This window comes from Cannabis sativa, chromosome 6 (assembly GCF_029168945.1).
Source record: "Cannabis sativa cultivar Pink pepper isolate KNU-18-1 chromosome 6, ASM2916894v1, whole genome shotgun sequence".
Lineage (NCBI taxonomy): Eukaryota > Viridiplantae > Streptophyta > Magnoliopsida > Rosales > Cannabaceae > Cannabis > Cannabis sativa.
Window position 1 is genome coordinate 60,711,881 of NC_083606.1, and position 26,122 is coordinate 60,738,002.

General features: G+C 35.2%; 1 protein-coding gene across 1 annotated transcript; it reads left to right on the top strand.

Annotated features, from left to right (window-relative positions):
• The first annotated feature begins 19,965 nt into the window (after positions 1-19,965).
• LOC115725625 (uncharacterized) lies at positions 19,966-25,323 on the top strand. Its single transcript, XM_061117341.1, has 5 exons — positions 19,966-20,526; positions 22,350-22,459; positions 22,561-22,932; positions 23,426-24,065; positions 24,726-25,323. The coding sequence occupies exons 1-5, from the start codon at positions 20,274-20,276 to the stop codon at positions 24,812-24,814; spliced, it is 1,464 nt and encodes a 487-aa protein (XP_060973324.1). The 5' UTR covers positions 19,966-20,273; the 3' UTR covers positions 24,815-25,323.
• The last annotated feature ends 799 nt before the right edge of the window (positions 25,324-26,122 follow it).

Below are 26,122 nucleotides of genomic sequence, written 5' to 3' on the forward strand. Positions count from 1 at the left end.
TTTTGTTGAAAATTAATTTTTATTAATTTTGGGCCAACATAAAATTAGAGTAATTTTCCACGATTTATTTTATTTTATTTTAAAGCATTTTTGAAAATGCAATATATATTTATAGAAAATTAAATTTGAGTTGTAAATTAATTTAAATTAATTTTGAAACAACTTGAATTGAATAATTTTCTAAATATTTATGGAAATTATTACTAAGATGGAAATAATTCACGTTATTTTCATATCCATCTAAGTATAATTTATAAATATTAAATTAAAATTTATATTTGGAATTTTTCATTCTAAATTGGAAATTTTAATTGAATAAATATATATTTAAAATAAATTGATTAAAATAAATATTAGAAGAAAATACAACCCTTCATTAAATAATGAGCTTTATTATTATAAGGATATTCGATCTCCATTGTTGGTTTTACATAGCTATTGTTTTAGTGAGTAATCCTCCCTAATGGAGGAACGTTCATTAGCAAGTTAGCACCGTTTAATCTCGAAAGATAAGTAATCTTGTAAGTTTTTTATATAGTTTATGACCACCCTAATGGTGGCGACTGTATAAGACTTGCAAGAATATGAAACAATGGTGGAAGCTCATAAGATAGAATAGCCTTGACTCTCGCCTAAACGGGACAACGCGGATTCACATCTTGATCGAATAAAAGGTTGCTAGAATGTTTGACATTTTAGATGAGCTGACAACTCTATTCAATGGATGGTAGCTTTGACTCTCGCCTAAACGGGACACTGATATCAGTTTGTTGAAAACCTTGGAAATTATTTAGGATTGTATGTTTTAGTATTTTCACTTGTCATTCCTACTTGCTATATGCTTGATAATTTCTGAATTTTGTATGAATTTGTATTGAACCATGTTATTTTCTGTTATTAAATTGTAGTTTAATTTCGAATCTTCATTGTTGGTCTAACTTGATTTGTTTTTCTAATGAGATAAATCCCTAATGGATTTTCACCATTAGACTAACATAATAGTGTTAGATCTCGATAAATAAATATTGTATATACAACATCTAGCTGTTCATCAATTGATGACACCTTAGACTAGTGTTTTACAATATGAAACAAGAAGATTGTATAAATAAGATTACTTTGACTCTCGCTAATCGGAGCATCGTTGGATTCTTATTTAAAACGAAATTATCCTAATTCCTCTTAGCTTATTCATTTCGAATTAGCTTAATAACATATCATTGGATGAATGGTCTATAAATCATATAAAGTCTTAATTTCTCTTAAGAAATTAGATGACGCATATGATTATATTCCCGGAATTCTATCCCTAAATGATATAAATCCTCAATCTTAGATATCTCCTACTTGTATAGGCAAATCATAGAGTTAGATTAGTAGTGGTGGTCCAAGAAAGAGTTACTAATTATACAGTTACACTTTCACGAGTGTTTCATAACCATTTTCTTTCAATGGATTCAAACTGTATGAGTTTAGTATTCTGTGACCAAAATCCACTTGCACTATTCTAAGAACTCTTTGATGTAACTAAAGTAAGTCATCAAAAGATACAACCACATATTTTATAAATCTATGGCATTTGTATCTTGTTCATAGTGGTTTTGACAAGATCATTCTCTGCAAAGAGTTAATATGCCTATATCCACTGAAAGTAATTTCATCTCATTCACAGATGGATGTACATTCAAGGGTGGATATGAGTTTTCGTTGTGTTCTTAAAACGATCACTCTAGATTTTACCTTATGCAAAAGAAATTTGAAATGTTTGAAAAATTTCATGAATTTCTAGCAAAGGTAAGTGGTTAAAGATCTTGCGAACTGATAGGGGTGGAGAAAAAGTTAGTAGATATGCAATTCAAAGATCATTAATTTGATTTTGAATAATATCCAAACTTACCTCCCCAGAAATTCGAGTTGCATATTGATGATTAGTTACTAGTCATTGCCTAAATCCTTCTATGGAAATATAATTTCAGAATGATGCAATGGTTGTATACTTAATGTAAATCATTACTAGATTCATGGATGACCTAATTGAAATCTTATGAAAAGCTAGAACTGCTAACCTTGGTTTGCATGTTTGTTAGCTATTCTAAGTGATTAGGGGTGGAGCATCCCATAGTCATTAGATAAGAAAGTGTTTGTTTAAACAAATACTGCTTTTCTAAGAAAATGACTAAGTCTGAAAATAAAGTAGCAAATAAAAGAGATATTTTTTCTTGATTCCAAAAGTGTTCTATCATCTTATTTTACAAGATGATCCCACTGCCTCTGTTGTCTTAACACAACTGAAGAGGTCTATACCATTTAGTTTTCTTTGACATAGTTCACGGTACCTTGTTGTAGTGGGAGAGTTTCTAGGAACTCACTCTTCTCATGACTTGGAAGACACTAGTGATTAAAATCCATTGTGAGTTTAAACAAGTAATGGATTGTCAAGATAAGAAACTAAGAAGAAAGCCAATAGAACTATGGTTTGATCCATTTACATGGAGTAACCTAAAGTTTTCTATTACAAGGACATGAAAGGAAATTTTCGTTAATAAGTCTATTCAATGGACTTAACAAAACTTCATGTTCCTAGTATTATAGGTTTGAGTTTATCTAAACCTATGGCTTGTGGTATACCTGGTAATTACTTACTCTAATGCAAGCAACTTACTTTAGTAAGATGCTGAAGCATTTTCTTTCCAATGGCAATCTATAGAAGCTTCACAACTTCTTAGACATAGATTTTATTTATCTAAGGAAAAGTTTCAACTATTCCAGAGAAGATAAAGCCATGAAAGAATTCTTAAATCAACAGTGAGAGGTCTCAGATATGCTTTTGTATGCCTTAGACCAGACACCTGCTGTTGAGTGGGAGTAATGAGTAAGTATCTAATTAATCCAGGAGAGGAACATTGGAAGACAATCAAGTAAATCTTAAGATTAAGAAGAGGAACTATATGTTAGTCAATAAGGGTATTTTTTGAAACTCTTAGACTACACCACATCAGATTTCAAGACTTGCCTTTGTGCTAGAAAGTCTGCTGATGAGATGGTGATTACTTTGGGGGTGGAGTAGTGATTTTGGAGAAGTGTAAAAACCTATTTGAAATCTCTTGGTCTACCAGAGAGAGACTGAATGTTAAAAGTTGCAGGAAAGATACTTATTCAGTCTAAGGAAAGTTCTATACATTTGTGGCAGTGTTCCAACTTGCCTTAACTACTAGGGTTACTTCCTGAATAACGAAAGAGTAGTTGCCCAAAAGTATAGAATCCAGTATCCCAAAAGAGTAGACATATAGAGAGGAATTTCACATTATCAAGGATTTTGTGATTAAGGAAGAGTAATGGTGGAGAAGAGGTTGTGTTTAATTCAACCTGCCAGATCCCATTATGAGGAGTTTACTACTATTACACTTGATTGGTATATCAAGGTGTTAATGATTATTTGAAATGCACTTTTTGTTTTATATTAGTGCAAGTGGGAGTTTGTTGGGTTTTATGCCCTAAATAAAACTCATTTCATATAATCAGATTTACTTATTAATAAAGATCAGAAATAACATTTTATGTTGCATGGTTCACATGATTTATTTCATGATTATATGTATATAATGTATGAATTCTTTTTAAGTCCAGAACATATGAGTTGGTTAAAGATTATAGTGTTGTCAGCACAGTGGAATATAATCTTTATTATATGTTCAAAAGTAGATTCCCTGATTTGTCAGAACACTGGATTTAGACTGACATGGTATAATCAGCGATAGGTATTCTTACACCTTGGAAAAGTGTTATGTCCTTTCCAGGACATTGGCAAAGTTTACCAGTATCGGATGCATGGAGTATGCATTGGAATGGACCGATATTGAACTTTGAATTAGATTTTGAAACTTACCGTAAATATCTATTCAATTCAATATCATAGGTTGATCCTAGATCACATGATCGAAATCCTGATATGGTTAGGCTCAATTTCAAGAGTATTATTCGTGTTCTTTGATTTGTTAGTTAAGCCTAATCTTTAGTCTGGGCAATACGTACATTTTGGGAACACGGTAATACAATTGAGTGGGGGAGCGCTAACATAAATATGGAATCTATAGCTTCTATTTGGCAAATAGAAGTAAAGGATGATTTCCTTCGAGCTTAACCAAACGAAGATAAATGGTGGAGATCTCATTTCACTTAGGTGAAATATCATTTATACAGGGTTAAGTGTTTTAAGGATAAAATACATTGTAGGGTGTTACGGTAATTTAATCCTGTACAGTGTAAATCATCTATATAGAGGATCATTGATCACATTAGGGTTATAACAATGGATAACTAATGACGTGTCTATATCGTGGAACATATAGAGCGTTTCTATATGACTGAGAGTGCAATTCCAAGTTCTAAGTGTGGATTCAATGAGGAATTAATAAGTTAGGGAATTTACTTGGTAAATTCGGTTCGACTTATTGGAAGCTCGGTTATATAGACCCATGGTCCCCATACTAGTTGAGGCCATACTGCTTGTAAGACTCAGTTAATTGATTTTAATTAATCAATTATAATTCTAAAAGTTAGACTATGTCTACTTTATGAATTCTCACAGTTTAAGGATGAAATCTTATATAAAAGGGTTTCTAGGTTTAATTATTAATTAAGAGACTTTGTATGTCTAATTAATAATTATTTTTAATTGACAATATTATTTAATAATCTATTTTAGTTATTAAATAATTAGTTTTGGCATTTAAATGATTAGAATTGGAAAGATGGCATTTTTGGAGAAATAGAAATAAAATTGAGGAAACTGCAAAATCCAAGTGAGGCCCATTTCCCTCTATGGCCGAGCACTCCCTTTGTGTTTCCCAATTATTATTTTTATTTTTTAATTGTCATGTAATTGCTAATCAAAGCCTAGCTAAAATAGGAAAGTGGTGGATCACACTAAATAAGGCAGTTGATTGATTACACAGTAATTAAGGAAACTGTTTTATTTGGAAAGTTGTGCTCTCCCTTCTCCCTATATAAAGCAACCTTTGTGTCTCTTCTCTTGCATGCTATCAGCCACGAAAATGAGAGAGAAAAGAGAGAGAATTTTCGAAATCCTTGTGAGATGAGTAGTGCCCACACACATCAAGTGGTATCTCAATCATACTATGGAAGACTATGGAATTTCTGCATCAAAGAAGGAGAAAAGAAGATCCAGGTTCAGATCTTGGTGATGCTCTGCTACAGAAAGGAATCAAGGGCTAGAGATCTGAACGGAAGGAGTCATATTATTCCGCTGCACCCACTGTAAGGTTTTCTAACTTTATATGTGTTTATTTTCATTGTTTTAGAATTCATATTAGGTTGTTAATCCAACATACTTGTTAGTAAATCTAGATCCTGGTAAAATAATTTCCAACATAAGCTACATAGGGATAGAATTGTGTTTTTCTTCACTTGGAAGTGTGATTTTGAGCAAATTGATATATTGCATTGAAATGGTTGTTTGGTTATGTTATAATTGCCATAATATACTGTTCTGGAAAGTTTGGTTAGGTTTGGTGGAGGTTTGATTGGTTTTTGGGGTGAAAAACCAGAAATCACCATGGCTGCGAGGAAAAAAAGGCACGCCGTTTTTCTGGGTGTCTGAAAAACGACCGACTGTTTTTCCCAGGAAAGGGGGATTTTGGGTTTTTCTCCTCAAGTCCGATCTATTTCGGGCTGTCTTTCGGAGTGGAATTCAGGGTGTTTTAGAGATGGTTAAGCTAGTTGATCTGGGGGAAAGTAGGGTGTGTTCGGTTGTGAGAATAGTTGATTATCAGAAATTTGATTAAGGTTTTCATTTGAGTTTTAATTGTCATGACATAGGACCGGAATTGCTTAGCTTGTTTTCCACTCAAGTCGGCCCGTACTCTTGATTTCTGAACCAAGGTAAGAAAAGCGGTAAGCACCGTATGTGGTTAAAGATTAATGGTTGAATGGAAGTGGCCTTGATTATTATCAAGACTTTGATTAAATATTTAGTAAGCCTAGGTTATGACCTAGGGTTGGAAACGGTTATTACCGTTACGAGTAATTACTCTTGAAACCGCGGTTAGGTTTCTTACTTATCGTTTGCTTCATCGGGCAACGATAGTGACATATACAGCTCGTGGTTAACGAGTGGTAAAGGGGTACTTTATAAAGTACCAAGATTGTGTAATGTGTAAGGGAATACTTTATGATATTGTGTAATGAGTAAACATATTGGTATGAGATTAAATTGATAATCATTTTCAGTTAATGTTTTGGTTACTTTTCTTGCTGAGTCTCTGTGACTCACGGGTGCTTTATGGTGCAGGTAAAGGAAAGGCAAAAGTTGAGCAACCATGAGTTTGTGGTCGCAGCAGCAATGTACATACCAGCCGCAGTGGCACGGCCCAGTAAACAGGATGCTCTATTTTGATTGTATTTTGGAAGTATAAAGTTTATGTTGTAAAATACTTTGAAACCAGTTAGTGAATATTTTGAAAACAGGGGAACCCCGTAGTCCATATTACTTATCTTTTGTTAAACAGTTTAAAAGTTGAATTTTAATTATGAAAATTTAATTACCCACACTTTTAGTATAATGACATATTATATAAATATCAGTATTTTATTAAATTGCACACACGTGGCGTCCCTGTTGGACAGGGCGTTACAGATTAACAACCTAATATGAATTCTAAAACAATGAAAATAAACACATATAAAGTTAGAAAACCTTACAGTGGGTGCAGCGGAATAATATGACTCCTTCCGTTTAGATCTCTAGCCCTTGATTCCTTTCTGTAGCAGAGCATCACCAAGATCTGAACCTGGATCTTCTTTTCTCCTTCTTTGATGCAGAATTTCCATAGTCTTACATACTATGATTGAGATACCACTTGATGTGTGTGGGCACTAGTCTTCACTCAAGGATTTTCGAAAATACAAAGAAGAAAAGAGAGAGAGAAGGTGGCGTGTGAGGCATTTTCTGAGGGAAACAAAGTGATCAAAGATGTGTGTTTGTTTCCTCAAGCCAACACTTTCTATTTATAGAAAACCCTCTAGGTTTAGGTTAGAATTGAATGACATTAAAATAATGGAAACTACAAATGGTATTTCTCATGCATAGGGCCGGCCATACAAAGGGTATTGGGCCTCACTTTGCAACTTTCCCATTTTGTTATTTTCCATTCCCATTTTCTCAAAAATGCCAATTTTCCAATTTAACCTTTTAAATGCCAATTCTAATTATTTAATAACTTGGAAATAATTATTAAATAATATTACCATTTAATATATTTATTAATTTAGACATATAAAGTCTCTTAATCAATAAATAAACCTAAAATCTCTTTTCTTTACGATTTCGCCTTTGCTTAGTGAAAATTCATAAAGTAGACATAGTCTAACTTTTAGAATTATAATTGATTAATCAAAATCAATTAACTGAGTCTTACAAGAAGTATGGTCTCAACTAGTATGGGGACCATGGGTCTATATAACCGAGCTTCCAATAAGTCGAACCGAATTTACCAAGTAAATTCCCTAACTTATTAATTCCTCATTGAATCCACACTTAGAACTTGGAATTGCACTCTCAGTCATATAGAACGCTCTATATGTTCCATGATATAGACACGTCATTAGTTATCCATTGTTATAACTCTAATGTGATCAATGATCCTCTATATAGATGATCTACATTGAAAAGGCACTACTGTTACCGCTACACCTTCAATGTATTTTATCCTTAAAACACTTAACCCTGTATAAATGATATTTCACCTAAGTGAAATGAGATCTCCACCATTTATCTTCGTTTGGTTAAGCTCGAAGGAAATCATCCTTTACTTCTATTTGCCAGATAGAAGCTATAGATTCCATATTTATGTTAGCACTCCCACTCAATTGCATTACCGTGTTCCCAAAATGTACGTATCACCCTGACTGTCAAAAGTAGGCTTAACTAACAAATCAAAGAATACGGATAACACTCTTGAGATTGAACCTAACCATATTAGGATTAAGATCATTTGATCTAGGATCAACAGGTGATATTGAATTGAATAGATATTACGGTAAGTTTTAATATATCTAATCAAAGTTCAATATCGGTCCCTTCCGATGTATACTCCATACATCCGATACTGGTAAACTTTGCCAATGTCCTGGAAAGGACATAACACTTTTCCAAGGTGTAAGAATACCTATCGCTGATTATACCATGTCAGTCTAAATCCAGTGTTCAAACAAATCAGGGAATACACTTTTGAACATATAATAAAGATTATATTCCACTGTGCTGACAACACTATAATCTTTAACAAACTCATATGTTCTGGACTTAAAAAGAATTCATACATTATATACATATAATCATGAAATAAATCATGTGAACCATGCAACATAAAATGTTATTTCTGATCTTTATTAATAAGTAAATCTGATTATATGAAATGAGTTTTATTTAGGGCATAAAACCCAACACTTAACATGTCACATCTCATATTAATTGACATAAATTAAATTATATAATAATAGAATTCCACAATAATACTCAATTAACTAGTTAGGATTTTGCAACATACTCAACGATGTCATTCTTCATGCCTGGCCACCAAAACATGGCCTTGAGGTCTTGATACATCTTCGTTGACCCTGGATGAACTGAGTAAGGAGTTGTATGAGACTCATTCATAATCTCTCTTTTGATACTGTTATCCATAGGCACACAAACACGATTCATAAATTGTAACATTCCCGTTTCATCCACTATAAAGTCACTAGTCTTCCCAGCCGAAACCCTATCTTGGGATTTCACTAACTCTGGATCTTGCAACTGTGCTTCTGTGATTCGCTCTAAAAGAGTAGATTGTAGGGTAAATTAGCCAATCGCCCTACAACCAACTCGATTTTAGCTCCGGTCATCTCATTTGCTAACTACTGGAAGATTTGTTTCACGGTACTTATTTGATTCTGCCCCTTTCTACTTAAGGCATCGACAACCACGTTGGCCTTACCAGGGTGATAAAGGATCTCACAATCATAATCTTTCACCAACTCTAGCTAGCGTCTCTGTCTCATGTTTAGGTCTCTCTGGGTGAAGAAGTATTTCAGACTTTTATGATCAGTGTATATCTCACATTTCTCGCCATATATGTGATGCCGCCAAATTTTTAGCGCAAATACCACTGCTGCGAGTTCTAGGTCGTGAGTAGGGTACCTCTGCTCGTACTCCTTTAACTGTCGAGAAGCATAGGCTATTACCTTTCTAGCTTGCATAAGAACACAGCCGAGACCTTGTCTCGAGGCATCACAATAAACAACAAACTTTTCCTTATCTGAAGGAAGAGTTAGCACTGGAGCGGTAATCAAGCGCTGTTTTAACTCCAAAAAACTTTTCTCACGGCGATTAGTCCAAACAAACTTCAATATCTTTCGGGTCAGCTCTGTTAAGGGTACAACAATCTTTGAGAAACCCTCAACAAACCGACGATAATACCCAGCTAAGCCTAGAAAGCTTCTAACTTCAGTAGCCGATTTTGGTGTTGGCCAATCCCGAAAAACTTCAATCTTGACCGGATCCACCATGATCCCATCTTTATCTACTATGTGCCCTAAGAAAGAGACACGAGATAACCAAAATTCACACTTTTTAAATTTAGCATACAACTTGTGGTCTCGTAATCGTTGCAAAACTGAGTTGATGCAACTCATGTTCTACTTTTGATTAAGAATACACCAAGATGTCATCGATAAACACGATCACACATCTATCCAGGTAATCCTTGAAAACCTGATTCATAAGATCCATGAATGTCGCCGGGGTATTAGTGAGTCCAAAAGACATCACAAGAAATTCATAATGTCCATACCGAGTACGGAACACAGTCTTTGGGATATCTTCCTCTTAAATTCTCAGCTGATGATAGCCTGAGCGAAGGTCGATTTTGGAGAAGACCGTTTTCCCCTTCAATTGATTAAAAAGATCATTAATTCGAGGTAAAGGATACTTGTTCTTGATGGTAAGCTTGTTCAACTCCCGGTAATCAATACACATCCGCAAAGACCAATCTTTCTTCTTCACAAACAATACCGGAGCACCCCAAGGTGAGTAGCTCGGTCTAATGAATCCCAGATTCAATAATCTTGCAGTTGTATCTTTAATTCTTTCAATTCTACTAGAGCCATCCGATACGATTCTTTTGATACTGGGTTGCTCCCGGAACCAACTCAATAACAAATTCAATCTCCCGGGTAGGTGGCACTCTCGGTAAATCTTCTAGAAAGATGTCAAGGAACTCGCACACCAATCTTGTATTTTCAGGTCCAGATGTCACACGTTGGCTGGTATCCACTATAGTTACTATGAATCCCAGACAACCTCTGCTCATTAGGTCCTTAGCTTTTAAAAGTGTTATTCTTGGTATACGTGCCCCCTAAACTTTACCCACAAACACTATTGGGTTAGCACTATCGGGCTCAAACACCACCATCTTCTGCTTGCAGTCGATCGTTGCCCCATACTTAGATAGAAAATCCATTCCCATGATTATATCAAAATCAGACAGTTGTAATTCTATTAGATCGGCAGTTAATTCACAACCGTCAATCCAGAAGGACAAGGACGGAATCCACCTAGTGGATACTATAAGGTCTCCTAAAGGTAGCAGGGTACCAAACCCCGAAGCATAAATATCACATGGTTTATGGAAACTTTCAATTACTCTACTCGACACATACGAGTGAGTAGCTCCTGAGTCAAACAATACAGTATAAGAATAACTATTTATAGACAACTGACCTGTCACCACTGACGGACTAGCATCAGCGTCAGCCTGAGTCATGGTAAAAAGTCGTCTCGAGTTCTGAGTAGTATTCTTCTTAGGCTCCTCTTTCTTGGCCTGAGGACAACCTCTGATGAACTGACCCACCATGGCACACTGAAAACATGCCTTGGCCCGACATTCACCCTAATGGTGTTTCTTGCATTTAGGACACTCAGGATAAGATCGGAAGGAAGATCCGCGGTCCTGACGACCACCTCTATTTCCTCAAAACTTTCTATTACCCCTGATGTTACGAAAGCTTTAGCCTTCCATTTGTGATCAGGATTACCATTGTTGGTCCCCTTACTAATATTACCACTAGCAGGAGGGTTCGATGCCGTAACGACATCCTTTACAGTCTGCTCTTTTGTTACATGTTGCTCAGCATCCTCAGCAATTAAGGCTAGCTTTACCACTTCTTGTACAAAGTGTCATGTGAAGTGGTAATTTTCAAGTCCCGACTGATTGTGGCATTCAGTCATTTCACATATTTCTGTTTCCTGGTGAAATCTATGTCATGACCCTTCTTGAGAGTGGAAACAGTCTAACTCTATTGAGACTCTTGTCTACAAAACCTCTCAAGTCAGCAAGGTATCTCACCAATTTGTGTAAGCTATCTAACTTTGCTTGTGTGACCTTTTAGGGGATCTCCATTAGTTGCTTCGACGGAGGAACTACATCGTCTTCAACTAATTGCTCTGCCTGAGCAAGTGGTTGGTCTTCATTGCCTTCAACCGATTGCGATGTCTAAGCAGGTGGTTAGTATTCATTGCCTCCATATCCATGAGGTGGAATGGAAGCTTTAGGCACACATGGGTCTCGATGATTCTTAGAATTGTACCGACTACTGCCAGTACTAGACCCATCGCAATCATCAAAGTCATCCTCTCTTTGCCTCTTGAGAGGATGAGCTATCAGAGGGTCATTGAGAGGTATGCTCACATGGGACCTTTCCATAGGAGGTGAAGGGTCTACAGGGGCTCATTTTCCCCTGGCAAGGGTCTTATCGCTAGTTTCTTGTAGAGCATTGGCATTATTTTTTGCAGTGACATCATTATTTTGGCCGCTCACAGTTTTCACCCTGAGCCCTTGTCCCCACGTGCCCAGCTGGTGGACGTGAAGGAACTTTAATTTTGTTTATTCCAGTAAATGAGATTCGAGGAAGAGCTATATTGCTAGTAAGATATGTTTTACGTATCGTACAAACAAGGTTTGCCCTCCTTTACTATCGAGCAACTTGTTGAGTTTCTACGTTGGTCCATTGCTCCCAGATGCAACTTTAAAACTCTTTTTGTTGTTGCTCAAAAGACTCGTGAAGGTGATGTTGCAACTGAGCAATGGCTTTCTTCAGCTGTTCAACCTCGGAGTTAAGCTCTACACACACCTCGCGTAGAGGTATTTGATCACTGGTAGTACTAATGGTTGTTGGATTCTGAAAAACGTGACATTGATAGGACCTCTCAAGTAGAGGTGGATGGTCCATAGGGGTTCGCTATTCCATGTCTCAGTTCTTTTAGACTCTATTTGAGGGTTCACTTCCCTAGGAAGGACATTAAGGGGTCTCTCACTTCTGATCTAAGGCCTTTTGGACTCTCGTTGAGGTTTTGCTCCCCTTGTCAAAACATCAATACCAACTCCTCACTGAGCAGTGGCATTAATATCATGTATGGTAGCATGATTTTGCACGTTTAGGGTTTTACCCTGATTGCTGGTGCCCACATGGCCAGTTGGCAGGTGTGAAGGCACCTTTCCTCTAGTAGACAAGACTATCGAGGTTATCGAAAAGGTGTCAGCTTGATACACATCACATATTGAATGAGCCAAATCAACTCTCCTCTCCTTTTGAGAGGCTCACTGAGTCTGTGACAGCCAGTAGTTCCGTGATCTATAAGGGAAAACATCAAGTAAGCTGGGCAATCCCACATCGCCTGCGGAAGGTCAAGTGGGATGATTCTGAGACTGTGTAGGTATGGGACTACACAGTTAAAAAGAGCTTAAATGGATTGATTGGTACTACCTATATCAACAAGGTGCATCTTATTTTTTGGTAGCCCATCATGAAAGAACTCCACGGTTAAGCGTGGTTGGCATGGGGCAATTTTAGGATGGGTGACCTCAGCACGCTGGAAACACTCGTGTTGGTCTGTAGGGCTAGTCATCAGTCCATGAAGCAGCCAGAGTGACGTACTCGTGTATAAGAGCCATCATTCCATGGGTGTAAGGACCCAATGGAGGCTTGAAGCGAGGATGTTACAAATGGTATCAGAGCCTTGACCCATTCGGAAGTGTGGTCGACAAAGGCGTCGGACCCTGTAAGGGGGTGATTGTGACAGCTAGTAGTCTCGTGATCTATAAGGGGAAACACCGGGTAAGCTGTGCAATCTCACATCGCCTAGGGAAGGTCAAGTGGGATGATTCTGAGATTGTGTAGGTATGGGACTACACAGTCGAAGAGAGCTTAAATGGATTGATTGGTACTACCTATATCAATAAGGTGCATCTTATTTTTCGGTAGCCCATCACGAAAGAACTCCACGGTTAAGCGTGATTGGCCTGGGGCAATTTTAGGATGGATGACCTCCTGGGAAGTTTTCTCAGGAAGCGTGCGAGTGAGGAGAAAGCACGCTGGAACACTCGTGTTGGTCTGTAGGGCTAGTCGTCAGTCCATGAAACAGCCAGAGTGACGCACTCGTGTATAAGAGCCATCATTCCATGGGTGTAAGGACCCAATAGAGGCTTGAAGCTGGGACGTTACAGAGTCTCAACGCTAGTCCATTGATCCTGGAACTAGTGTTGAAACTCCTCTCGCTGCTTGTCTAGTGATTCTTGCAAATACTGTTGCAAGTTAGTAACAACCTCCTTTAGGTGCTCAACCTCGGGGTTAAGCTTGTTAGCCTCCCCTAGGCTCGAATTTTGTTACAAGTTAGCAACAATCTCCTCTGATTTCTCAACCAAAGAGGTTCATCTCATCAACCTTTCCTAGGCTTGACTGTTGTTGCAAGTTAGCAACAGTCTCCTCCAGTTACTCGACCTCGGGGTGCTCCAACTCCTTGCCATGCTCTATGTGTTCCGCTTTAAGGCCCATAGGCTCCTCGTCAAGGTTCACACGTGGATCATGTGGAGGTACAGAACAATCACTACCACACCCGACCATTATTTGTGACCTAGGGGTAGTCTTGAAACACGGGATTTCCACGTACCACTTGAGGTGGCGCCAATAGTAGGATCACAGTGTACACTAGTGGATCTCATTACCAAATTTTTTCACAAGCTCTTAGGTTCTTGTACTTGAGAATTCCTTTCGGAATGAAGCACCTAGTTGAACACAAAACTTGAAGACGACCAAGGGACTTGAGTGGTGCTCTTAATGAAAGTACCAAAATATTGATGCTAAAAAACGACCAACTTTGTATTGTCTGATAAGCAATAACGACAGACAGAAAAAAAAAAACTAAAGAGAGAAAACCACAATTTATATTAGTTCACTACCCATATCGCGATGGTAATGGAGCTACGTCTACCTTGATCATTTATTATCGCAAAAGAAAATTGCCTTACAAGAGAACTAGCGGAAAAATGAATAAGTCTAACTTCAGTTCACAATTTCTAGAGAGAGAAAGAGTGTGGAGAGAGAATATCTGACCTTGTAGAGAGAATGGAAAGTGCGAATAATGAGCTTGGGGAGCTCTCCTTTTATAGGAAATAAGGTCCTATTAAATTACAATAAAAAATTCGCATGAAATTTGGTAAAAAATTATGCACTAACTCACAAGTCAATTTTGACATCCGAAACTTAAAAAAACGTGACAAGGGTGTGAGACACACTTAGATCCGTCTTGAAAAGAGCTTTCATCTTTCACTTTAACCTTATCATTTGGATAAAAATTGAATGATTTACGGCCATTTTACTGAGTAGTGTGTATTATTGAAAAATTGGCAAACTAACTTGTTGACGACCAAATTGCCACAAATGTCAACTTAGGCACCAAGAACTTGCACTTTTTGGATTTTCCACATATTTTAAGATGCTAAATAATGTGAAGCTATCCTTAGTTCATTATTTGACTCCGGTTAAGCTCTTTTGGCAATTTTACTTAATGTGCACATGTGATGCCCAGTGAATCACTAACGATGATTAGGTGACAATCAGGTGATTACTATTGCAATGGGTGTCAGTGGACTTATGTGTGACACATGTACATGAGATATTGAATTACAGAAGCATCCGGATCTTATTTTGGGGGCAAAATAAGACCAATGTCCAAAATAGAATTGTCGCTTGATAGACAAAACACTAAGCCTCAGACCAAATGTAAACTTGGGTGCCCAGTGTTGTGCCTGGGGGCTGAACCACCACTTGTATGAGATTTTCTCCTGATTCCAAGTCTCATATCTTGTTTTTGGAGCAAAACAAGAATAATGCACGAGAAGGAATCACAATTGAATTGATAGAATCTCGAACGATGTGGTTTTGTCAACCTAGGCACCTACCTAGGGCATCAGCCTTTATTGTCCTGGGTGCCAAACTTTTCATCTAGGCCTATATGGCGTCGTTTGCTTCCAAAAAGCACTTTTATCTTCATCGTGGGAAAAATATAAGGGTAATGCACAAAAGAATTCTCTGGAAAGATGTCCCAGAGTGCCCTTGGTTGAATATGTCAACCTGGGCATTCAAGATGGCCTAGGGGTTGCACTAGGCGCCCAAGTGGAGGAAACATCTCTAAAATTTACCTCATTGATGTTCAATTTTCTTTTGGGTGAAAAGTACTCCACAAATTTCAATTTTTGTCAAATTTTCACGGGCGTCACCTTGTGAAACAAAATTGGCACCCAAGTTGAAATGTCAACCTAGGCGCTCATAGTTGGGAACATGCTCCTTTGGGATGTCATTAATGAAATATCACGTACTGGCAATGTTCCTTGATGGATTTGAGGAATTGAGGTCTAAACATGTCCCCAAAAACCTAAACCCTAGTCGCAGTGTGCCGAGATCGATTGAATGTCAACCTGGGCGCCCATTAGGGCTTCATAGTGCCAGGGTACCATTTCTTGTAGACTTGTCTCCAAGATTTACTAACATGTATGTTGATTATAATTCTATAATCTAACATCCTAAATGTGATCTTTCTAAAATAATGAAATAAACACATAAGAGATTAAGAAATCCTTACATTGATTACAACAGAATATAATGACTCCTTCCATTCAAATCTCTAGCCCTTGATTCCTATCTGTAGCAGAGTATTACCAAGATCTGAACCTGGATCTTCTCTCCTTCAATTTGGTTAGACACAGTCTTTCTTACTATGCTAGGTATTACTTTAACATGAGTGAGCATACTCTCAATTCACCATAGGTTTCAAAATATTTGAGGAAGAAGAGGGAATTTGAAAAATAAAAGCCCTCTTTATTTTGTAATTGTCTGACAAAAGGAGACTAGAGTCATTTGAAAATAAGAGCTATACTTTTCTATTTATATGAAGATACTAGGGTTAGGTTTAGAATTTAAATAGAATTAAAAAAGATAAAAAAAAATAACTTAATTAAACATCTTAGACTGAACCCTTAATGGGCTTATAGGATTTCAATTTTGCCATTTTATTTAACTCATCTTTCTTTTCACAAATGTCATCTTTTAATTCTAACTCCGTAAATGTCAATTCTATCTATTTAATAATTATAATTAATTATCAAATAAAATTGTCAATTAACTTACTTATTAATTAGACCTTACAAATTCTCTTAATTAATAAATAAAGCCTAAATCCTCTTTAATTCTCAAATAAGCCCTTGCTTAGCGAAAAATTCACAAACAAGACATAGTCTTATTTATAATTCTAATTGATTAATTAAAACCAATTAATTGAGACTACAAAACAATATTATCCCAGTTAGTGTAGGGACCATGACCCTATGTAATCAAGCTCCCAATAAGGGTAAATACCATTTTGGACCCTGTGTTTTGCAAAAGTTACCAATTGGACCCTCTATTCTGTTAAATGATAAAATAGACCTTGTATTTTCTAAAATTATACAAATAGATCCTGAATTGATTTTTTTTTATCAAAATAAAATTTAATTATAATCTGATATAAAAGTGCTATGACAAAACTGTTTACATTTTCTGTATCTGTTCGTATTAGGAATTGTCTTCAAGTTGGTTATATTAAAAAATGTTGCCAAAAATTAAGCTCAAGGTCCTATTTTTACCATTTTGGAAAATATAGGGTCCATTTTGTCATTTAACAAAATAAAGGTCCAATCAATAATTTTTGCAAAATACAGGGTCCAAAATAGTATTTACCCTCCCAATATTAGATCCAAAATTTACCAAGTAAATTTTCTAACTTATTAATTCCTTCTAACTCCACTATAGATTTAAAATTGCACTCATGATTACATAGAACGCTCTATATACCAAAAATAGATGTGCTTTGAATTACCCATTATTTCAGTCCAAATAATCAAAGATCCTCTATAGATGATCTACATTGAGTAGGAAAAAATTTACCGTTCTATCCTTCAATGTATTTTATCCTTAAAATACTTTAGCTACTTGTAAATGACATTTCAGTAAACTAATATAATTACTGAAATGAATTCTCAATCATTTATCGCGTTAAGCCAAGCTCAAAAGAAATTATCGTTTCACTTCTAATAGTTATAGAAGTTATAGATTTCATATCTATGATTAACGCTCCCACTCAATTGTACTACCATGTTCCCACGACGTAGTATTGAGAAGATCTACTTGGTAAACTTTAACGAACAAGTCAAATAACATGAATAATACATTTAAGCCAAAACCTAACCATCTCAAGATTAAGATCTATTGATCTAAGATCAACTAAGTGATATTGACTTAAAAAGATATAACAATAAGTTTATGATATCTTATCCAATGTCAATATTAGTCCTGTTCAATATATACTCCACACATCTGATACTTGCATACTTTGCCAATTCTCTACCACATATTATTTTGTAAGTAAACTTTATCGCTAATTATCACGTCAGTGTAAATCCAGTGTACTGACAAATTATGGGACTAAAACTTTGAAGCATATAATCATGATTATTTTTCACTGTGTAGACAACACTATAATCATGATAATTATATATTTAGGATTTAATAGAATTTATACATTAAACATATAATTATGAAAGTAATCATGTGAACCATGCAATATAAAATGATTTCTGATTTTTTATTAATTAGTAAATCTGATTATATTAAAATGAGTTTTATTTAGGGCATACAATCCCAACAATGTCTCTCATGTATCCTAGGACAATGGCTAAGCAAATATTCCATAGAAAGTTGTTGGAAACCAAAATTGATGTGAGACGGCGCACACTCACAAGATGTCGACCTGTGCGCCCAACAAACACTGATGCTGGTTCCAAGTAGAGCCCTGGGATGTCTACGTAGCATCCTCAACTTCATGGTTCATCGTTTTAGGGTCATGACCACCGGTTTGTTGAAGGATATCACTCAGAAACGATTTTACTGGATCTTGGTACTTACTTGAGTTCCCCCAATGTGCAAGTAACACTGCTCCTAACTTGGGATGTAGGCCCTAGGATTGTTTCCTTTGTGTCACATGTCAAAAATTATGTCCAAATCATCAAACCAAATTTTTGTGTAAACAGAGATAAACACCCAATCCATCATTTTTTTCCCCATCTTTTTACACCTCAAATACAATTCATTCTTCTTACCAAATAAAAGGTAGAGTTTCATAGCCATCTTCTTGTTTTTCTTTCTTTTTTTTAAACTTTTTTTATACCTTAACAATTATGTAATTTTAATTAGTTGTATACGGATAAGTTAGGTTTACTAAATATTTGAGTATCATGTGGTGTATACTTTTCTAGTTATTGGCCATTTTGACAAATCCACAAGTAGGAAGGAAGACCATAAATTGATGAGTAAGAATAAAAATGAAAGATGCTTTGTCCACCAAGCACTTTTGATTTCATTTAATTTATTTATTATCAAACATAAAGTTGGAACCTTAGTCCCCATCACATTACACATCACTCTCCAATACTTGTCATTTCTTTTTTTTTTTTTAAATTAAGAATTATTTTTGTATTTTACATTACGTGATTTTTATTCACAATCATTAATTAATTAATCTTCTACAAATTACTAGTCCACGTGCATCCAATTACTTCGTCCACTTCTTTCTTCTCCGTTACTAAACGAGTAAAGCCCAAAAGGAATTATCAATACTATATATATTCATCTAAAAATTATACTATATATATTTAGCTACACGGTTTTGTGCTTTTTGATGTATTTTTATGGAATGTATTCCGTGATGTACGGTAGCCGTTACATGGGAAGTTATTTGATTTAAGGGCTGAAGTTGATCTAAAGATAATTAGGATTAAAAAATAGTAACGTACCCTGAAACTCATTTAATATACTATGAAACTCATCTATTGTACTACAAAATATATTACGTGAAAGCACATCAAGACGAAATCGTGTGCCTATATATTTATTATAATAAAAACATAAATTAATCCTTAATTATATATATTGTGTCTTTTTTTAAGAACCATATATGAAGTACGAAAATATTAAAAGTAACGGTACACTAATAAAAATTTCAAACTATTAAATTTCTAGGTGGTTTGTCAAAAAAACATATATATTTAAAAAATTGTAGGTGACTGTATTTAATTATTTATTATTTTAATTTACAACCTACAAATTTGAAATAATAAAAGCGTCATTAATATTTAAATGTTTCCGACAATATATATACATGTATGAAAAAAAAAATATATAGAATTAAATTTTGTGAGGGTAAGTTAATAGGTGCATTAATTTTGAAAATTAATTTCTTTCCATAAACATTAATTATGGATATTTGAGAAGAAAAAATAAGAAGATTAATTATGGATAAAATCAAGAATTTTTGTTTTGTTTTTTTTTCTTTCTAGAGGATAAATATAAAAATGTCAGTAGGTCCAATTTTTTGTTTTTTTAAATTTTATTTTTGTAAGGAAAGTAGGTCCAATTGATTTCATAAGGAATATTTGAAAATGAAAAATAGGACATTGTTTATTTATTTCTTTTTTTTTTAAAAAGTAAAAAACTGTTTTATTATTTATTTATTTCACCTTTGCTTCTTCTCAACGTTGGGGTTGGGTAGCCTACTATAACGCCAAACGAATATTGTAATATAGAGAGAAAGAGAGAGAGAGAGACTCACAGCTCGAGTGCGTGGCTTCTCTTCTCTTCTGGCTGTGCTTGTTTAATTAGAGAGAGAGAGAGAGAGAGAGAGAGAGTAATATAGTTAGTCGTAGTAGTGAAAGAGTCGAAGAGGGTCCATTGTCCACCACCATCAATCTACACTTGTCTTCACCCCCTTTGTGTTGTTAGTCTCTACTTTACTAGTTCTAGAGAGAGAGAGACAGAGACAGAGGGATTTTACAGATGCTCTGTAAATGGGGAAAGGTGAATTGCAAAATCTGCGGCAACAGCAGAGCCATGATGAGTTCGACCACAATCGAGACTCTTCGGGATTTTTCTGTGCGGGATGTTCTATGGTTCTCTCCCGATTCGCCAAAGATTTCAGTTTCAAATGCGTCTTTGTTTTGATTTTGACTCTATCGATATTGGTCTCTGGGATCTTCTGGATCATTCCTCATCGTGTAACCACCTACGGATTTGATGCCCAAGAAGCCATTAAACTCAGTGGTAATTCTCTTCTCATTCAATTTTGTCCTTCTTATGTTTCATTCTTTTAGCAAATGGGTATCGCTAGTTTTGTATCTCTGGGTCTCATAGATGATTTTTTGGATGATTTGAGCTGTGATGGGTTCTGGGTATTTGACTTAATAGACTAAATTTTTGTAATTAGGGGGCTTCGTTTGATAAGTGGTTTTTTTTCCGCTTTGTCTCTGAAATTATATTTGTGGAAGTTGCCTCTTTTATTTTTCCATTTTTTTTTCTTGATTTGCAGTTTGAGGCTCTTTGTTGTTTTGAAGAACTGGGTATTTGTTAGTTCATAGTTCACACTTGGGATTTTTAGGGTTTTTTTTTTTTTTTTTTTTAAATAAATAAATAAATAAAATGGAAATGATCTGCAACGATATGCTCTAGTTATTTACCTGAATTTTTTGAATTAATCATTTTGGGGGTATAGCTATTGTTGTGGGTGTGGTTAGGCTGTTTGTGCCAGTGATTGTTTTGGTAAGCTGTATGAACAAAGTTGAGAAAATAATTAATATTGATGTTAAGGATGAACAATTACCTGATATTTGATTCAACTGCCTGCTGAGTTCCTGTTGCAATTTTAAAAGGGCATCTTTTTATTCATTTTGATGATGGAAAAGTTTTAAATATTAATTGAGGGCTGGCTGCTTTAGAAAAATATGTATTTATATTAATCTTGAATCCAGATTTCATGATAGTGCATTTACTACAGTCTTATAGTGATCATATGTAATGGCCTTCTTAGATAGGCTTTGTGTTTCATCATATTTGTAGACTGGATGTTTTATTTTTGTTCTATGAGAGGCTCCTTGTTATATCCTATACATATTATATATAAAAAAATTATTCAATTGTCTACATTGTGGAAACACACAGATTTTGCCAACATTTGTGCATGTATTCCAATAATTAACGATGAGGTTTTTTATTATTATTGTCTATGTAGAAATTTCTATAATTTTCTGGTCCCCAAATATTTTAGGGTCAAGCGAGGAGTCTAGTTTCAAAAATAATATAAAAGTAAAGTTTAGAATAGATATGGAGAATTTGTTCATGTTGTATTCTGTTAGTATTTTTTATTGTACATGGATATATTCTTTCGACTTTTCCAACCTGTTATTATAAATTGTGTATAATATTTGGATATGTACTTTATTTTCACATATATATTAATTCCCTTTGTAGTCTCCAATTTCGTGGTTTCAAACATGGAAGCTGGAATCAGATCCTGGAATTTAGTCATTTTCTGCTTCAGATTTTGATTCTGTATATGGTTTGCATCTGAGCTTTTTAGATGTTCCTTGGGTAGTCAAGGATTACTGCGTATCTTAATTGAGATGTATACACTTGGACCCATTAATATTTTTGGTTGTTGATGTTCAATTCCTGTCAAGGACTAGATAGAACAGCAATAATTGAAAACATTATCACTGAAATTCTTCTATGAGTGGACTGCATGGTGTTTGTAGTGAAGTTTGTTATCTATTTATTTTATTGTTTTTTGAGAGGGGTGGGTGGTCTATATTGGAGAAGCCTTGACATATCTTATCTTGACTTAATTTCAATTGTGGAACTACTTGTACTAAATGCAATAATGGAGTTAATACAGTTATATGTTGACAAAGATAGAATTTGTAACAATAAAATAATAAGAATACTAAGTTTTAAGAGCATTTTTCAAGTGATACAGTAACTTTTGGCTATTATATTAGACTTCAAGCTTGTGTCTTTGTTGCATCATAAAAAATACAATTTCTACAGCTTTCCTTACAGTTCGATACTAATTATTTCCCCTCTACTTCCAGCCTCTGCCAAGGCGTATTTTATATTGGAGAAGCCTGTTTCAGAGCTTGTTCCTCATGTTGGACAATTAGAATATGATATCAATGCAGAAATAGGTGTCCCAGATACAAAGGTTTGATTTTGAAAATTGTAGGCGTTATGTATAGTTAATAGTAATATTCTTTCTTTACAACCCGAAAAAACAAACTAAAGCTGCTTTCATTGCTCCACCAGGTCGCTATTTTATCAATGCACCAATCAGGTGTGCCCAACTGGACTGCCGTGGTGTTTGGTGCTTTGCCTGATCCGATAAATGCTCAAATAAGTCCAGTGTCCTTAAGTGTGCTGCGATCTTCTTTGATTGAGGTGTTTATGAAACAAATCAACCTTACGCTAACAACATCAATTTTTGGGCAACCATCTGCATTTGAGATTCTTAAGTTTCAAGGAGGAGTCACTGTAATTCCCATGCGATCTGCGTCAATTTGGCAGATACCTCAGATTCTGTTTAATTTTACACTCAATAATTCCATTTCTGAGATATTGGAAAATATTGTTGAGTTAAAAAATCAGTTGAAGTTCGGTTTGCGACTAAGACCCTATGAGGTATGTTGCTTACTTAACTGACTTTATATACCTATTATGACACTTCTTTTAGTAAATACCAAGTTTGCTTTCCTATGCTGAACTTGAAAACTGAATCCTTCGATTTTAAAAGAGTATTACTAACCCTTAACTTTTCGAGAAATCCCTTATACAAAAGTTATAGCATTCTATACCATTATCACAATTACAATAATTCTAGAACAAAAAAAGGAAATGTCTCAGAAACAGTGACACGTAAAGTAGTAATTTAAAGAATTTGTAATACTATTTTTTTTTCTCAAAATAAAAAACTAGAATATTATTTGTATTCACTTAAAGGTAAATTTTGTTTGGATACCATTGAGAAGTGGGTACAATGTTCATAATGGAAATGTGGATCCTGATTTAACAAATTTATGGAGCACTAAACATGGTTATAAAACTAAAATGCTAGTTAAATTAAATATTTCTCTCACGAGGATGCACTAATCCACGCTTTCTTTCTATTACGCAGAATGTATTTGTGCAAATAACAAACAAAATTGGTTCGACAGCAGCTGCTCCTGTAATTATTCAGGCATCTGTCATGTCTGATTTCGGGAACCTCCTGCCTCAGAGATTAAAACAGTTGGCTGAAACACTTCAAGGATCTCCTGCAAGAAATCTTGGCCTTGATAACTCTGTCTTTGGTAAAGTTAAAAGCATCAGTTTGTCTAGTTATCTTAAAGGTACAATTTCTTCAATTCCTCCAAGTCCTTCTCCAGCTCCAGGACCAACTGATCATGCACATTCATCAATTTCCCCAATCCCGGCTCCAACTTATTCTCCAGCACCCTCACCTTCTGTCCTTGATCCCCAACCATGTGTTAACTGTGAAGCTTCTTCTCCAACACCATCAGATGCTTTGCATTCTCCTCAACCTTGTCCATACCATGGTTCTAGAGTTTCTCCTAGCTCATCACCAACCTCACCTACTAACTCAATTACTCCTCCGGCTTATGCTCCTAGTCCTCACTCACGACCTATGGGTCCCAAATCTCAGTTATCTCCAGACGCTTCAGCTGTACCTGACGTGCACCGTGCTCCAAGTCCAGGTGAAAGCAAGGGGCGCACAGAAGGCTTGGTGTCTTCATCAATTGCTCCATCTCCTTCATGTAAGTAACATAAAAGGTTTTTCTTCCTGATTTTAGAAATTGACTAATGACTGGTGGAGGTAATTAAGGGAAAAGGTTAGGGGTGCTAAATCTTCTGGTTACGAGTTATCATCATATTATGTTAAGTTTATGCAAGAAATAATAAAAAATAAAATTAAAGAAAGAAGAGAGATGTAAATACCCTCCATTTATCTGCGAATTCACGACAATTCTCCAGGAAAGATGATGAATTAGAATATGTCTAAAAAATAAGATCTGAGATTTACATGCAAGTGTAGATGCTCATTTGCATGTCACTTTCATATGCTTGCGAATTGTGATCGACTATTTCCGATTCTTAGTATTGTGATGTTGGTGTCTCCATTATTGTACCTCCCTGCTATTTTTACATGCTCATTTAAAACATAGAGATCTGGTTTTTGTTAATAGTTTATAGACATCGGATAAAAGAGTTTGAAAGAGATTTTTTCCACCTAGACCTTGTTGCCTATCTGATTTTCGTCTGCTTTGCAATTTTCTTTGCTTCTTTTTTCCCTATTTTTGATAGTCTTAGTGCATACTTAAAATTTTCATAGATCCAAGTACAGAAGTTTTTACTTGGCCTCATTCACGCCTTTGCATGATCATCTATCTAATTGTTTGTTTCAAATGTACTTGCAGCTTCAGCATCAAGTCCTTTAAACAAGGGAATCTGGTCAATAGGATTCTCAGCACTAATCATCTTTCATCTCCTTAGATGGTCATGTTAATAAAGCCGCGTTCACAGTACGATCCTCAAAGTTTCATAAACACACAAACCCACACAACATACTAATTTCTTATCTCCAGTTTTGTTTTGGCAAGGAGGTTAGATTGGCCCTTAAAAAAGATTTGACAGGTTCATTATACTTTGAGTTGAGAGCAGTTATATATATATAGGTGAAATCAGGAGATAAATTACAGGTCAAAGCCAGAAGGTGGCAGGCCTCTGATCTAGCTTGTACATTTCTGATCTCCAAAAAAATGGTGGTTATACTCTCTTCGTCCCGAACCGAAGAGTTATAAGAGTTATGCTGGTTTGCATTATCAGCTTGCAGAATTCAAAAAGGATCTGTTAAGTAAAACTGTAAAAAAAAAAAAATGTGAAGGTTCTTTTTGAGCCTCTGCAATGCTGGCAAAAGCCAAAATGTGGTTTTTGCCTAAAGGAATAGGTTTAGTGTCACATAAATTTATCAACTTTACAGCCTAATATGAATATAAACATGTTGAGTTGTTGATAGTTTTTTTTTTTTTTTAATTATTATAATATTTTAATTTTTTAAATGAGTTTTGGCAATTTTCCAAATCAAACTAAACTACCCATCTTTTTTAAATGTTCAAGAAGTTCAAAAAGGTTGAACAATGATTTTTTTTAATCCCCTGGTAAATGTCAACTCCCGAGTTATCATCAACACTTAATTATTGAAAGTAAATCTTCAGAACAGGTTTTTTTTTGATGGTTATGACTAATAATTCAATACATGGTGCATTTAATTTTTAATCACAGGGAAGTGTTGTAGTTTTCACCAATTTAAGTGTGTCTAATATGATTTTTATTTTTATCTTTTAAAAAAAGAAGTGTATGATTTCTCGTGCTACTTCTAATCAGTCTTCTCACGATGAATGTAATACATATCATTTGGGAACTGAAGATCACCCAAACCATCTCATCGCTTCATTTTTCTTGATTGGTCACGAAAATTTCTAGTCATGGAAGCAAGCGACTTTGATCAATATCACTGTTGGGTTTTGTGCCCTAAATAAAATTTTTTACAATCTGATTAGTTATCAATATAAGAAATTTGAAGTGATTTATGTTTGCATGAATTTTACATGCTAATGGTTTAATATGTATTACATTTACACACAAAATCAGTTAAATCCAGATCATATGTTTATTCACAATTACAGTATCGTCAACACAGTGGAATGTGATTGTGATCATATGAATCAAAAGACTAAGTCCCTGTTTCATCAGTGTTTTGAATTTACACTGATGTGATAATCAACGATGATGTGTACTTACACTTGGAGTAAGT